Below are 16,957 nucleotides of genomic sequence, written 5' to 3' on the forward strand. Positions count from 1 at the left end.
TATGCAGCATCAATAGTAAAAAGATCTAATGTTAAAAATAATAAAAAAGTTATATACTCACCGTCCGTCGGCCCCTCGGATCAGGAACAGGCCTTTCCCTGTTGTGAATTCCGTTCTCGGGCTCCCTCCTGTGGTCATGAGTGGTACTTTGTGAGTTCTGTTCTTGGGCTCCCTCTGGTGACCTTTAGCTATACGGCTGGTCTGTAGCTGGGCTCCAGCTGCCTTGTGTTCTATTATCCTGGCTGCCTATTTAACTCCACCTGGACCTTTACTTGTTGCCTGCTGTCGTTGTATTCAGTACTGGTTCAGATCTCTCTGGGACTTCCCTTGTGGCCTGTCTCCTCCTGGAGAAGCTAAGTCTTGCTAGTTCATTATTTGCTCATTGTTTTTTGAAAATATTTCTCAGTATATGATGAGTTCAGTCCAGCTTGCTCATATGTGATTTTCTTGCTAAGCTGGAAGCTCTGGGGTGCAGAGTTGCGCCCCTCACATCGTGAGTCGGTGTGGGGGTTTTTGGTATTCTCTGCGTGGATTATTTTTGTAGTATTTTATACTGACCGCACAGATTCCTTGCTATCTTCTGACTATCTAGCGATTAGCGGGCCTCATTTGCTAAATCCTGTTTTCATTTCTACGTTTGTGCTTTCCCCTTAACTCACCGTTATTATTTGTGGGGGGCTATACTTTGGGGTAATTTCTCTGAGGCAAGTGAGGCTTTGTTTCTCTCTAGGTATAGCTAGTTTCTCAGGCTGTGAAGAGGCATCTAGGCCAGTCAGGAACGCTCCACGGCTGCCTATAGTGTGTGTTGATGGGATCAGTGTTGCGGTCAGTAAGGTTCCCACGTTCCCAGAGCTTGTCCTTAATTTCTGGTTTAACTATCAGGTCAGTTCATGTGTTTCTAACCACCGAACCATAACATTTCCCGCTCCTCGCGACTCTCCGGTGACCGCTCCATGCATTGCGATCTCACGAGATGATGACGTAGCAGTCTCGCGAGACCGCTATGTCATCATCTCGCGAGACCGCAATGCACTCTTGGGACCGGAGAGCGCGAGGAGCATCGGTAAACGCCTCGCTTGGATCCAGGGGCCAACGGAGGGTGAGTATAGAACTATTTTTTATTTTAATTCTTTTTTTAACAGGTATATGATGCCCACATTGCTATATACTACGTGGGCTGTGCAATATACTACGTGGGCTGTGCAATATACTACGTGGCTGTGCAATATACTACGTGGTTGGGCAATATAATAGGTGGGCTGGGCAATATACTATGTGGCTGTGCAATATACTACGTGGCTGTGCAATATACTACGTGGCTGTGCTATGTACTACATGGCTGTGCTATATACTACGTGGGCTGTTACATGCTACGTGGCTGTGCTATTTACTACGTGGGCTGTTATATACTATGTGGCTGTGCTATATAGTACGTGGCCGGCCGCGAACAATCAGCGACAGGCACAGTCCGGACATGAATTGGCACGGAATTTGAACCACGCTTCGCTAATTGGTCGCGCCTGGCCGGCCAAATCCTGTGTATTCAATGTATTATTCTAAAATCTTCATAAATAAACTACATATATATCCTAGAATACCCGATGCGTTAGAATCGGGCTACCATCTAGTGAGTGTATATTTTCTTAAGTTGCCATACTTGCTAATTTCAACTGAAAAATATTGTTTAAACTGATCTATCTATGATGATGATGCCTTAAAATATTGCATATGTTTAGATTAGAATGTTAGATGTGTACAATCATTTTCCACTCAGATTTACTGGTTTATAACATAGCTACTAGAGTTGGAGTTAGAGTTTATTAGCCATGTCAGTAATTTATGACCGCTGATGAGCTGCCCTGTCCTATAATATTAATACAGGTGCCTGCGAGCATGTGCAGTAGAAAGCTTTTCTACCTTCATGTGTAGGAAAATGTGTTCCCAGTGGATGTTGTAATCTAGTAATAGACCAGGAGTGTTGAGCTAAGAAGCGTTTGCTTGCACTGCTGTCCACACTTTCTACCTGATCTAATTAAGACTGGAGATACCAGAAGTCATTTGGTAAGGCTACTTTCACACTAGCGTCGTGCACTGCATGTCGCTATGCGACGTTGCGGCGCACCGACGCTAGCTGTGAAAGCGCCGCACAACAGGGGCAGCGGATGCAGTTTTCCAACGCATCCGCTGCCCCATTGTGAGGTGTGGGGAGGCAGGGGCGGAGTTCCGTTACAAGCAACGTTTTTTGGTGGCGACGGTCTGACGGCAACCGTCGCACGACGGTTGCGACGTGTGGCAATGCGTCGCTAATAAAAGTCTATGGAGAAAAAACGCATCCTGCAAGCACTTTTGCAGGATGCGTTTTTTTCTGCAAAACGACGCATAGCGACGTGCAGTGCACGACGCTAGTGTGAAAGATGCCTAAGAAGAGGCTGTTTACATTGCTGTCCACCATAACTGATCTAATTAATAATGGAGATACCAGAAGTCATTTGGTAAGAAGAGGCTGCTTGCACACCTGTCTCATATCTTTCTGATCTAAATAATACTGGAGATACCAGAGGATGCTTTGGTAACAAGAGGCTGCTTGCACAGCTGTCCAACCAGTTTTTTGGATCTTAAAGTAGAGATAACAGATATGCTGAGGTAAGAAGAGGCAGTTATCACTACTGCCAACCCTGTCTTTCTGATCTAATACTGAAGATTCCAGAGGAGCTGAGGTAAGAGGCTGTGCACAATGCTGTCCACTTTCTTATCTAATATTGGAGATACCTAGAGTGTTGCGGTAACACAAGAGGCTGCTTGCACAGCTGTCCAACCAGTTTTTCGGATCTTAAAGTAGAGATAACAGATATGCTGAGGTAAGAAGAGGCAGTTATCACTACTGCCAACCCTGTCTTTCTAATCTAATACTGAAGATTCCAGAGGAGCTGAGGTAAGAGGCTGTGCACAATGCTGTCCACTTTCTTATCTAATATTGGAGATACCTAGAGTGTTGCGGTAAGAAAAGGCTATTCACACTACTGTCAACCCTTTTTCTGATCTGATACTGGACATTTCAGGAGTGATGAGGCAAAAAGAGGCCTTTCACACTGCTGTCCACCCTTTGTAATCTATATACCAGAGATACGAGGGGTGGGTACTGAGGTAAGAAGAGACCATGATTGCTAATGTCCACCCTGTCTTTCTGACCTTGTATTAACGGGTCTTTGTATTCTTATACTGGAGATGCCAGTTGTGCTGAGGTAAGAAGAGGACACTCTCACTAATGTTCACCCTGTCTTTCCAATCTAATATTGGAGATACCAGGGGTGCTGTGCAAAGTAGATGCTACTCACTGTCATCCACCCCGTCTTTCAAATCTAATACTGGAGATGCTGAGGGGCTGCTGTGCCCTGGAGATACCTATACCATAAACTGTCAAGCTCATCTTCAAGTCACAACAGCAGAGCGTTCTACTGTACATGCAGGCATCTTTCCTATCAATAATATAGGATGGGTTTCATGTCAGTGTTACAAGACAGGAGACTACTGTATATTGATTACTTCCTTATACAAAAAGATTGTGATTTCCTAATAAAAGGTATTTAGTAATTTATTTGTAATACTTCTTATACTTATTTTTTCCTGGTGAACTCCGCTTTATCAACCATTGCTACACCCTCCAGCTACTTTTTCTCAGGCTACTACATGCCTGGGTTCTGACTGTTAGAATCTGTTTTGTTTTTGACCATCCGCCATCTTGTTGTGGTTTTCTGGCTGCTGGTCTTTTTCCCCTGGTGCTGGGTTGTCTTAGGTCAGGTGATTGTATCACCCTTTATTACCCAGCACCTGCCTCCCAATCCTTGCTGGACAATAGTGTTAACCCGCTAGAGTTCTGGCTAGGTGCTTTGATAGCTTTCGGTGTTGGATTTTATGCAGTTCTGGGATCTCTGGTTCTGCTATCCTTAGTTTCTGTTTTCAGTTGGTTTCTGCAGCCTTCTCTGTATTTTCTATTAGGAGGTGACCTGTTTTTATACCCAGTCCTTAGATCTTTTAGGGACCTCCTTCCCCCTATCTATAGGTCTTCACTGAGATTAACCTAGGATCGTCGGTGGGTCTATTCGCAAGGAATGGGTTGCCCACTCCATCGTAGGGTATCAGCCTAGTCTCAATGCAGGGTCAGTTTTCCCCCTTATATCCTAGTTCTGTGTTGCAGTTCCGTAACACAACCGGCACAAAACTGTAGGAAACGACAACATATTTATAACAGCAAAACATAATTTTAGCCTATAAAAATTCAAGGAAAATATGAGTTTCCAAACACGCAAATATAATTTTCCGTATGTTTGCACTTTTCACATGGGCCTGTCCTCTTTGGTATTACGATTTTGTTAGTAATTAAAAACATACTGATATATTGACATACACCAAATATGGTGTACAGCTAGAATTACCGCACTGAGAATTGTAATTTTAATTTTTACTACAGCGTCCAATATTCATTCTTAATCAAGAAATGAGAACTTGTTCCTGGGTTATAATAACCAGTCAAAGGACCAAGGTTTAGTTCGGCCAGGTTTAATAAGGTCAGTTATTATTAGCATTAGACTGCAGTCACACACAACGTGTAAAAAAATCGGTCCGTTTTACACAGATGAGAATCGCAGAAATGTTCCCTGAACAGTGATCCATATGACATAATAATATTGCACGCCCCACTTCTCAGTTTTTGAATTTCCACAAAAATTTAAAATAACCAATAAATTTCGTTCAACTTCACAATTGTGTTCCACTTGTTGATCCTTCACCAAAAACTTACATCTTTATGTTTGAAGCATGATATGTGGGGAAAAGGTTGAAAAGTTCCAGGGAGCCGAATACATTCGCAAGGCACTGTATGTATATATATATATATATATATATATATATATATATATACATACATACATACATACACACACATACACATATACTTCATACAGAGCTAGATAGCAGAAAAGCAGGCAATTCATTTGTCAGGTTTTGCTAAATCACTACTGAACGCGACAGGATATGAGACATTGTTTACATACAGTAAACCGTGGCATATCTGTTATATTTTTATATATCCCTCCCTAGTAATGTTAGTAGTGTGTGTGTGTGTGTGTAAAATTTTGGAGCTGTAGGTGTTAAATTAAAGAATTAATTTGCGGAAAAAACTGGCGTGGGCACACACGCAATTTTCTCCGCCAGGGAGAGAAAGCCAGTGACTGAGGGCAGATATTAATAGTCTAGAGAGGGACTATGGTTATTGGCCCCCCCTGGCTAAAAACATCTGCCCTCAGCCACCCCAGAAAAGGCTCATCTGTAAGGCTACTTTCACACTAGCGTCAGTACGGGGCCGTCGCCATGCATCGGCCCGACGAACCGATGCATGCTGTGAAATAAAAGCACAACGGGGGCAGCGGATGCAGTTTTTCAATGCATCCGCTGCCCCATTGTACTGTAATGTCCGGGGAGATGGGGGCGGAGTTCCGACCGCGTATGCGCGGTCGGAAATGGCGGACACGACGCACAAAAAAGTTACATGTAACTTTTTTTGCGCCGACGGTCCGCCAAAACACGATGTATCCGTCGCACGACGGATGCGACATGTGGCCATACGTTGCAATGCGTCGCTAATGCAAGCCTATGGAGAAAAAACGCATTCTGCGGGCAACTTGGCAGGATGCGTTTTTTTTCTCCAAAACGACGCATTGCGACGTACAGCAAGCGACGCTAGTGTGAAAGTAGCCTAAAATGAGCCTACTCCGGCACTTAGCCTCTCTCCTCCCACTGCCCTGTAGCATTGGCATATGGGGTAATTTACTTCAGCTCCAATTTGTTTTATTTTCCCAAGGGTAACAGGAGAAATTGGACCCCAAAAGTTATTGTACAATTTCTCGTGAGTACAATGATACCCCATATGTGGGGGTAAACCACTGTTTGGGCGCATGGCAGAGCTCGGAAGGGAAGGAGCACCGTTTGACTTTTCAATGCAAAATTGACTGGAATTGAGATAGGACGCCATGTCGCGTTTGGAAAGCCCCTGATGTGCCTAAACATTGAAACCCCCAACAAATGACTATTTTGGAAAGTAGACCCCCCTAAGGAACTTATCTAGATGTGTTGTGAGAACTTTGAACCTCCAAGTGTTTCACTACAGTTTATTTTTCCACAAAAATTATTTTTTAGCCCCCAGTTTTGTATTTTCCCAAGGGAAACAGGAGAAATTGGACCCCAAACGTTGTTTTCCAATTTGTCCTGAGTACGCTGATACCCCATATGTGGGGGGGAACCACCGTTTGGGCACATGGCAGAGCTCGGAAGGGAAGGAGCACCATTTGGAATGCAGACTTAGATGGATTGGTCTGCAGGCGTCACGTTGCATTTGCAGAGCCCCTGATGTACCTAAACAGTAGAAATCCCCCACAAGTGACCCCATATTGGAAACTAGACCCCCCCCCCCAAGGAACTTATCTAGATGTGTTGTGAGAACTTTGAACCCCCAAGTGTTTCACTACAGTTTATAACGCAGAGCCGTGAAAATAAAACCTTTTTCCACAAAAAATATTTTTTAGCCCCCAGTTTTGTATTTTCCCAAGGGTAAGAGGAGAAATTGGGCCCCAAAAGTTGTTGTACAATTTGTCCTGAGTACGCTGATACCCCATATGTTGGGGTAAACCCCTGTTTGGGTGCACGGGAGAGCTCGGAAGGGAAGGACCACGGTTTTACTTTTTCAACGCAGAATTAGCTGGAATTGTAATCGGACGCCATGTCCCGTTTGGAGAGCCCCTGATGTGCTTAAACAGTGGAAACCCCCCAATTCTAACTGAAACCCTAACCCAAACACACCCCTAACCAGAACATGCCCCTAACCATAATCCCAACCACACCCCTAACCCCAACACACCTCTAACCCTAATCCCAACCCTAACAATACCCCTAACTCCAACACACCCCTAACCCTAATCCCAACCATAACCCTAACCACACCCCTATCGCTAATCCCAACCCTAGTCCCAACAGTAAATGTAATCCAAACCCTAACTTTAGCCCCAACCCTAACTGTAGCCCCAACCCTAACTGTAGCCCCACCCCTAACTGTAGCCCCAACCCTAACCCTAATGGGAAAATGGAAATAAATACATTTTTTTTAATTTTATTATTTTTCCCTAACTAAGGGGGTGATGAAGGGGGGTTTGAGTTACTTTTATAGCGGGTTTTTTAGCGGATTTTTATGATTGGCAGCTGTCACACACTAAAAAACACTTTATTGCAAAAAATAGTTTTTGCGTCTCCACATTTTGAGAGCTATAATTTTTCCATATTTTGATCCACAGAGTCATGTGAGGTCTTATTTTTTGCGGGACGAGTTGACGTTTTTATTGGTCCCATTTTTGGGCATGTGGCATTTTTTGATCGCTTTTTATTCCGATTTTTATGAGGCAGAATGAACAAAAACCAGCTATTCATGTATTTCTTTTGGGGGGGGGGGGGTGTTTTATACTGTTCCACGTTTGGTAAAATTGATAAAGCAGATTTATTCTTTGGGTCAGAACAATTACAGCGATACCTCATTTATATAATTTTTTTATGTTTTAGCGCTTTTATACGATAAAAACTTTTATATAAAAAATAATTCTTGCATCGCTTTGTTCTGGGGACTATAACTTTATTTGTTCGCTGATGATGCTGTATGGCGGCTCATTTTTTGCAGGACAAGATGACGTTTTCAGCGGTACCATGGTTATTTATATCCGTCTTTTTGATCACGTGTTATTCCACTTTTTGTTTGGCGGTATGATAATAAAGCGTTGTATTTTGCCTCTTTCTTTTTACGGTGTTCACTGAAGGGGTTAACTAGTGGGGCAGTTTTATAGGTCGGGTCGTTACGGGTGCGGCGATACTAAATGTGTACTTTTATTGTTTTTTTATTATTTAAAGAAATGTATTTATTGGAATAATATTTTTTTTTCTTTATTTAGGAATTTTTTTTTTTTTTATACATGTAAATATTTACATGCAAGCCACCTCCCTGCAGGACACGGAAGGAGCCCCGCAGCCATTTTGGATCTGGGGCCTGCAAGGAGGAGGACGTAGGAGACCCTCTGAACAACGCGATCACATCATGTTGTTCCGAGGGTCTCAGGGATGCTTCCCTACGCCGCAGGAACGCTGCGATCATGTTTGATCGCAGTGTTCCAGGGGTTAATGTGTCGGGAGCGGTCCGTGACCGCTCCTGGCACATAGTGCCGGATGTCAGCTGTAATAATCAGCTGACATCCGGCGGCGATCAGCCGCGCTCCCCCCAAGAGCGCGGCTGATCGACTATGACATACTATCCCATCACTGGGAATTAAGTCCCAGGTCACCTCGACGGGATAGTGCGTCATATGGGATTAAGGGGTTAAGCCTAGTTCAATAAGACACCTATCCATTATTAATCCAATAGTCTGAAAGAGTTAAAAATATACACACATTAAGAATAAAGTCTTTTAATGAAATAATGAAACACACAGGTTTTAACATCTTGATTGCACGCTCAATCCAAGCGAAGCCCTCGTTCTCCTGTAAAAAATTCCAAAATAAAAAAGCAACAATATCCCATACCTTTCCGCCGTACAGTCAAGTCCTACGCAGTAATCCATATCTGGGGGCATTTACATTAAACGACTGGGTAATGAATGAAATGCAGGGAACGGAGCTACGGTGACTAGCGGTGCCGTCACCGAAGCTGAACCCCCTGGTAGCATGAACTCAAATTAACTCTTCAGCCTGGAAAAATCAGCTGGCATTTGGATATTGTTGTTTTTTTATTGTGGAATTTTTTACAGGCGAACGAGGGCTTCGCTGGGATTGAGCGAGCAATAAAGATGTTAAAACCTGTGTGTTTCATTATTTCATTTCGTAGAATGTAAGTCCGCAAGGACAGGGTCCTCTCCCCTATGTACAAGTCTGTCATCATAAATTTGTGTACTGTAAATGATATCTATAACCCTGTATGTAACCCCTTTCTCATGTACAGCACCATGGAATTAATGGTGCTATATAAATAATAAAAGACTTTATTCTTAACTAGATGGTGGCCCGATTCTTAATATGTGTATTTTTAACCCTTTCAGACTGTTGGATTAATAATGGATAAGTGTCTTATTGACACCTCTCCATTATTAACCAGGCTTAATGTCACCTTACAATAGCAAGGTGACATTAACCCCTTATTACCCTATATGCCAATGCTACAGGGCAGTGGGAAGAGAGAGGCTAAGTGCAGCTGTCTGCATAGCCTTTTCTGGCTAATAATTATAGGGGGACCCCACGTCATTTCTTTTTTAGTGTCCCCATACTTTAATACCCAGTAAAGGCTAAATATAGGGCTACGGGCTGATATTCTTTGCCTGGGAAGATCCATGGTTATTAACCCCTTCCTAAGATATAAACATCGTACCCCAGTCGCTGGCTTTCCTTCTCTGGCGCATTACTATACCACTTCTATGCCTTTTGGGAAAAATACTTCAGGCAATGATGCACGAGGTGGTGGTAGAGGAGCAGGATGAATAGGGACCATTCACACCATTATCAGGCCTGTCTTCCAATCTTGGCTGGAAGGGTGGGTTCTTGTACCAACAGCGGCAAAATACACAACTGTCCAGCCAGGAAAAAGTTTTGGAAGATGAGGAGAAACAATTTTCACAGTAGGGTACCACTCAAATCAGCTCACAAGCATCACTGGAGTGTGGCTGGGGGGATACAGAGGACCCAGACAATACACCTTCCACTGAGGCCAACTTGTCATTGCCTCTGGGCAGCCTGGCACACATGAGTCAATACGTGCCGGCGCAACGATCGAGTTGCCAAGATTGTTGCCACTGCTGGATCCCCGCTACAAGTAAAATGGATTATTATTACTTCCGTCACTGGAGCAGGATTGCAAAATGCGTGAATACAAGAACACGCTAGTAGAGGCACTACAGACGGCATTTCCACCTGACAGCAGGGGCTCCGTGTAAGAACAAGGCATTGGAGGAGGAAATAGCCAATGCAGCTGGGGCACTGCCACCACATTGAAGGCCGGGTTAGCATGGCCAAAATGTGGCAAAAAAATTTTCAGCACGCCACAACATCCGGCACCACAAGCTGATACCGTCCCTATTAGCAGGAGGCAGAGTTACAACATAGTGGAAGAGTACATGTCCACACACTAATTAATGTGTCTGCCCATTTAACACTGGGTCTCCAAATTGGACACATAGCCTGAGCTTTGCCCTTAGTGATGAGCAAACGTGTTCGGATAACATGTTATCTGAGTATCTTGGGCGTGCTCTGTTAATATATATTCAAATTCCAGCTGTTGCCTGTGTTATGGCTGTCTAAAACAGGCAATCCTCGCATGAGTTGAGACTGTCTTAGGGCATGTTTCCACTGTCAGGATGGCCGGCGGTATCGCCGCAGCGGCGAAGCCGCTCAGCGCTAAGCCCCGCCCCCTTTCTGGGACGCGATCATGCCGGATGTGTTAACTCTTCACATCCGGGATGATCGCTCTTTCCCATAGCGCCCTGTGATATGCCTTGCGGGGACGCTGCGTCCCCGCAAGGTGTACGGACATGCTGCGATCTGAAAAGACGCGCAGCATGTCCGTAGTCGCAGGGCCGCCGCGTGCGGGTTTCCACGCATAGTGGAGACGGGATTTCATAAAATCCCCTCCACTATGCTGGAACATCTGGACGCTGCTTGTTTGACGCTGCAGCTCTGCGCAGCGTCAAACAAGCAGGGTTTCCTGACCGTGGAAACATACCCTAACAGCTGGTAAACAAGCAGCCGCAAGGACTGGAAAATATCTGAGCACACCCAAGACACTCGGATAACACGTTATCTGAGCACGTTCGCTCATTACTATTTGCCCTCTATGCTTTTGAGGAGCTGGCATGACTTGTGTCAAGTGTGCGGTCAGAACGTGTGTTTAGCACAGCAGGCGGTGTCATCACAGAGTCACATCTGCCTGTCCAAATCCAATGTGGGGAAGCGAACATTCATTAAAATAAACCAGGTGTGGATCCCACAGGACTTGTCCAGACCATTGGCTTACTAGACATCTATATCAGTCCTACCCAGCCATTGTTATACTCTATTTGCCATCCGTTTAATTTTGGGGCCTCCCCAAATGAAAAAACACACACACAAAAAGAAATGTGTTAAGATACATCTTCCACTTGGAACTCCTTGGTCAAGATTATTTTTTATTTTAAGTTATTTTCATATCCACACTCATTTGCAGGGCAATTGTCCTGCTCTTAACCCCATTTTGTTTTCTTTTGCTGCCCTCTAGCCCTTACTATGACCATTTTAAACTCTGAAGTTCACGTCCCCATTGACTTCTATTTGATTTGGGTCTAGTTCAGATGCCGTACCAATCTATGAACTACAGTATGGCTGAACCCAACAAACCCGAACATCCAGAGGTCCACTCATCCCTATTCATCATGCCAAGTATGGCATTTACAAAGCAAATTTTTTTTTTATCTTTTGTCCTGGAATCTGTGCTTGGTTTATTCACTTTTGACTTACTGTGTCATTTAGGTGTCAATTTGGATGCTTAAAAGGAAAATATTGTATCCTTTGACTACTGATTTTCCTTTTATTTTACCCTATTCCTAGGATGGCGTGTATGTATAATTTGTGTGTTGCAAAGAGGGTGTTTTTAAAGACATATAGGGTCATTCGACGTTGAGCGAGGGTGCCAACCTCGACTAGGTAGGGACAATTAGTTCCCTTCATCTGCCCTATAACTATTGTCTGTTATTTGTCCCTGCTACTAAGCACCTGTCTGATAGAATTATTTCTGAGTGACTTTTCTTGTTTTTATGCATATTTAACAACTTATTTAAGGGATTTCTGTGCTGGAGGTTTACTCTAATTGGATCCATTTCTATATATACACACACGCACATTTCTCTTGGTTGTTGCAACATGATGTAAACAAGGGAAGCTGCAGGTTGAAAGGGACTACATGGAAATGGAAAATAAAATCAGTTTGTAGAATGTAGGGTACCTAGTCACACAGCAGTATGGGTAATTGGATTTAAAAAAAACAACAAAAAACAAAAACCATTTATGAAAAAACAAAACCTCTAACAATGCATTTTGTGTTTGTTTGTATAGGGCTAGAACAATAAGAAGTCTTGAAAACAAAGGAATCCTATCATCTTCTGTATAGTAAGACATAACAGTCAAAAGTTGTGTATACTATATGCCTTTAGAGGATGTTGAGTGAATAGGTCAATCAGTTCCCAATTTCTATTTTCAAGACTACAGCGAGAAGAAACAAAGATGGATCTAAAAGAACAAAACAACTCAAATACACTACCTTACATTTTCATTTAAATTGGGAGTCCCAAAACTGGAGGGAAAAAAACCACACAGAGGAAAATTAAATCTTGCATGATCGGATTGCTGTTATATTTTGCTTCGGCTCTAGTTGCACTGTATTGTCACCACTGTATTGGTGAACTGATGTATTAAAATTATATGCAAAACAAGAATTTTTATGGCATTGTTGATTTAAGTAAATCGGTTTTATTATAGGAAATAAAAGCTTCAGTTCAGAACACTTACACCTTGTAGATACGTTTATATGCAGCGTTTTTGCAGCTTTTTCTTATGCAACTTAAAAGCTACTTTTTGTAGTACCAGCAAAAGCTATGGCAGCGTTTCTGAAATCTGCAGCATGTCAACTCTTTCAACTTTTTTGCACCATTTTTGTTTTCCCCTGTAGAAAGTAATGAGTGAATAAACGCTACAAAAAAACAATGGCATTTTTTTAAGCGTTTTTTGGTGAATAAAACTTGCTTTATTGAACATGTGCGGTAGACAAACCACACACACAAAAATATGCTGCAAAAAAACAAAATAGCTGAAGAATTTGCATAATTTTTAGCAAATGTAGTTCAGTTTCCCGAGTAACTTTATGTATGGCAAAATATTTGCCAATTTTTTTGCACCATTGTGGGAAATGTGTAACTTGTATAACCTAAAGCAAGGAGCTACTGACAAGGTGTAGACTTGAGCTATTCACATATTAGGTTAGAGCTACACCTTTAACTGCAGTACCAAAAATAGGTATTACTTGATTAATTTAGATTTTTGGATCTTAATTGAATATGACTGCATAATGACTGCATAGTATAAAAAAAAAAGAAAAAAGTTATTCATTTACAGTGTGTCAGTAAGTCTTCTTCCAGTGACTTTCTTAAAACCAGGTATATCCCAAAGAACCAAAATGTGAATATTAATATGGCAGATTGCCATTCTACTTAATAGTTTCACAGATTTCAGTGTTTAGAATACATGTTGAATTACAATCATCGGGTATGCAATAAACTTTTCCTTTCTGCATATTGAACCAATTAAAAAGTTATCAAACAAAATTTATGAACTAGATAGGATAATTGTGATAACAAAAAAAACAAAACACTAAATCAGTGGTATCTAAGAGTAAAAATGTCATCCCCCACGTGACTTGTCACTGTTAATGACAAAACAATAAATACATTTTCCAAATCTATTTTCTTTAAAAAAAAAAATCACTTCAACTAAACATTTGAAACTATTTATAGAGATGTACATTTTACAGCTTAAAAAGAGAATGCAATGTAATATTTTTATCAATCAACAGCAGAAGTGAAATATACATATTTATGAGCTTGTAGGCACCGCAGTCTTCTGACACAGTCGTGCTAGGAGTCCAGCCATCTGTAGTAAAGAATTCACACCCTCTGCAACTTTCATGTGTGTGTAACCAATTTCCTGAAACACAAACAGATGTGGGTCAGTAAATTTACAAGCAATGAAACAAACTTAAAATCATATTCATGCAAGCTCAAATGTCAGAAATTCTGTAACTACAAAATTTTCATGTGTACGTTACTGTTTATAAGGTAAAAAATTACATGAAAAATGTGCTATAAAATTAAAAAATTTTGTTGTTTTTTTTTTTATTCTCACCTCTCCCCCAGCTAGTTGTAGTCACATAAAAATACGACTGTACAGTTGAGGGTTAGGCTGCTTTCACACTAGCGTCGGTATGGGCCCGTCGCAGTGCGTCGGGCCAACGTACCGACGCATGCTCTGAAATAAATGCCCGACGTGGGCAGCGGAAGCAGTCTTACGACGATTCCGCTGCCCCATTGCAAGGTCCAGGGAGGAGGGGGCAGAGTTTCGGCCGCGCATGCGCAGTCGAAAATGGCGGACTCGACGCACAAAAAAAAGTTACATGTAACGTTTTTTTGTGCCGGCGGTCCGCCAAAACACGACGCAACCGTTGCACGACTGTTGCGACGTGTGGCAATGCGTCGATAATGTAAGTCTATGGGGAAAACAACTTTGCAGGATGCGTTTTTTTCTCCTGAACGACGCATTGCAAACGACGCTAGTGTGAAAGTAGCCTTAGTCGGACATTGTAGAAAACACAGTAAGGCCATGTTCACACTTTGCAGGTGACCTCTGCGGGTTCTCCCGCAGCGGATTTGATAAATCTGCAGGGCAAAACCGCTGCGGTTATCCCTGCAGATTTATCGCGGTTTGTTCTGCGGGTTTCCGCCTATACTATTGATGCTGCAATATGCAGCATCAATAGTAATGTTAAAAATAATAAAAATTGGTTATACTCACCCTCTGATGTCCGGATCTCCTCGGCGCTGCACCCGGCGGTCCGGTTCCAAAGATGATGTGCGAGAAGGACCCTTCGTGATGTCACAGTCATGTGACCGCGACGTCACCGCAGGTCCTATTCGCACAGCAACTCTGACCGGCCGGCCTGGTGCAGCGCTGAGAGGTGAGTATAACATGATTTTTTATTTTTATTCTTTTTTTACCCCAAATATGGTTCCCAGGGCCTGGAGGAGAGTCTCCTCTCCTCCACCCCGGGTACCACCCGCACATTATCCGCTTACTTCCCGCAACGTGGGCACAGCCCCATGCGGGAAGTAAGCGGTTCAATGCTTTCCTATGGGTGCAGAATCGCAGCGATTCTGCACAAAGAAGTGACATGCTGTGGGTTTTAAACCGCTGCGTTTCTGCGCGTTTTTTCCCGCAGCATGTGCACAGCGGTTTGCGGTTTCCATAGGGTTTACATGTAAATGGAAACGCTATGGAAACTGCTGCGGACCCGCAGCATCAAAATCGCCGCGGTTCCGCGGTAAAAACCGCAAAGTGTGAACATGGCCTAACTTCATCACAAACTGTAATGTTTATAGATTTTCTGCAGTTTATGTAAATGTTGTAGTGTTGTAGAACCACAGCTCGTGTCTGTTCAGGTCTTTAACCCCTTAACCCCCAAAGCTTTTTTCAGTTTTTGCTCCTCTTCTTCCCAGAGCCATAACTTTTTTATTTTTCCACCAATTTGGCCATGTGAGGGCTTGTTTTTTGTGGGACGAGTTGTACTTTTGAACGACACCATTGGTTTTACAATGTCACATACTAGAAAATGGAAAGAAAATTCCAAGTGCGGTGAAATTGTAAAAAAAATGCAATCCCACACTTGTTTTTTGTTTGGCTTTTTTACTAGGTTCACTAAATGTTAAACTGACCTGCCATTGTGATTCTCCACGTCATTACGAGTTTATAGACACCAAACATGTCTAAGTTATTTTTTATGTAAGTGGTGAAAAAATATCCCAGACTTTAAGAAAAAAAACAAATTGAGCCATTTTCCGATACCCATAGCGTCTCCATTTTTCATGATCTCGGGTCAGGTGAGGGCTTATTTTTTTTTTTTAATTATACCATTTTGGTGCAGATACGTTCATTTGATCGCCCGTTATTGCATTTTATGCAATGTCGCAGCGACCAAAAAAACGTAATTTTGGCGTTTTGACTTTCTCGCTACACCGTTTAGCGATCAGGTTAATCCTTTTTTTTTTTATTGACAGATCGGGCGATTCTGAACGCGGCGATACCAAATATGTGTAGGTTTGATTTTATTTTTATTGCTTTACTTTGGGGAGAAAGGGGGTGATTTAAACAATTTTGGCATGCTTTAACCACTTCACCCCCAAGGGTGGTTTGCACGTTAATGACCGGGCCAATTTTTACAATTCTGACCACTGTCCCTTTATGACGTTATAACTCTGGAACGCTTCAACGGATCTTGGCGGTTCTGACATTGTTTTCTCGTGACATATTGTACTTCATGATAGTGGTAAAATTTCTTCGATATAACATTTATTTGTGAAAAAAACGGATATTTGGCGAAAATTTTGAAAATTTCGCAATTTTCCAACTTTGAATTTTTATACCCTTAAATCACAGACATTTGTCACGCAAAATACTTAATGAGTAACATTTCCCACGTCTACTTTACATCAGCACAATTTTGGAACCAAATTTTTTTTTGTTAGGGAGTTATAAGGGTTAAAAGTTGATCAGAAATTTCTCATTTTTACAACACCATTTCTTTTTAGGGACCACATCTCATTTTAAGTCATTTTGAGGGGTCTATATGGCAGAAAATACCCAAGTGTGACACCATTCTAAAAACTGCACCCCTCAAGGTGCTCAAAACCACATTCAAGAAATTTATTAACCCTTCAAGTGTTTCACAGGAATTTTTGGAATGTTTAAATAAAAATGAACATTAACTTTTTCACACAAAATTTATTTCAGCTCCAATTTGTTTTATTTTCCCAAGGGTAACAGAAGAAATTAGACCACAAAAGTTGTTGTGCAATTTGTCCTGAGTACGCCGATACCCCATATGTGGGGGTAAACCACTGTTTGGGCGCACGGCAGAGCTCGGAAGGGAAGGAGCACCATTTGACTTTTCAATGCAAAATTGACTGGAATTGAGATGGGACGCCATGTTGCGTTTGGAGAGCCCCTGATGTGCCTAAACATTGAAACCCCCCACAAGTGACACCATTTTGGAAAGTAGACCCCTTAAGGAACTTATCTAGATGTGTGT

The 16,957-nt window shown here is 42.3% G+C and overlaps 2 protein-coding genes across 2 annotated transcripts in view; one reads left to right on the forward strand and one right to left on the reverse strand.

The window, feature by feature from the left end:
* Positions 1-12,768, forward strand: part of LOC143816276 (uncharacterized) — a 90,117-nt gene extending 77,349 nt beyond the window's left edge. The window contains exon 12 of the mRNA XM_077296458.1: positions 12,160-12,768. The gene's annotated coding sequence lies outside the window, so the exon portion shown is untranslated. The remainder of the gene's footprint in view (positions 1-12,159) is intronic.
* An 822-nt stretch (positions 12,769-13,590) lies between these two features.
* RFC2 (replication factor C subunit 2) overlaps positions 13,591-16,957 on the reverse strand; it is a 63,458-nt gene continuing 60,091 nt past the window's right edge. The window contains exon 11 of the mRNA XM_077296457.1: positions 13,591-13,803. Coding sequence (XP_077152572.1) covers positions 13,693-13,803 — 111 coding nt within the window. The 3' untranslated portion in view covers positions 13,591-13,692. The remainder of the gene's footprint in view (positions 13,804-16,957) is intronic.

The sequence above is a fragment of the Ranitomeya variabilis genome, chromosome 3 (genome assembly GCF_051348905.1).
Source record: "Ranitomeya variabilis isolate aRanVar5 chromosome 3, aRanVar5.hap1, whole genome shotgun sequence".
NCBI classification, from domain to species: domain Eukaryota; kingdom Metazoa; phylum Chordata; class Amphibia; order Anura; family Dendrobatidae; genus Ranitomeya; species Ranitomeya variabilis.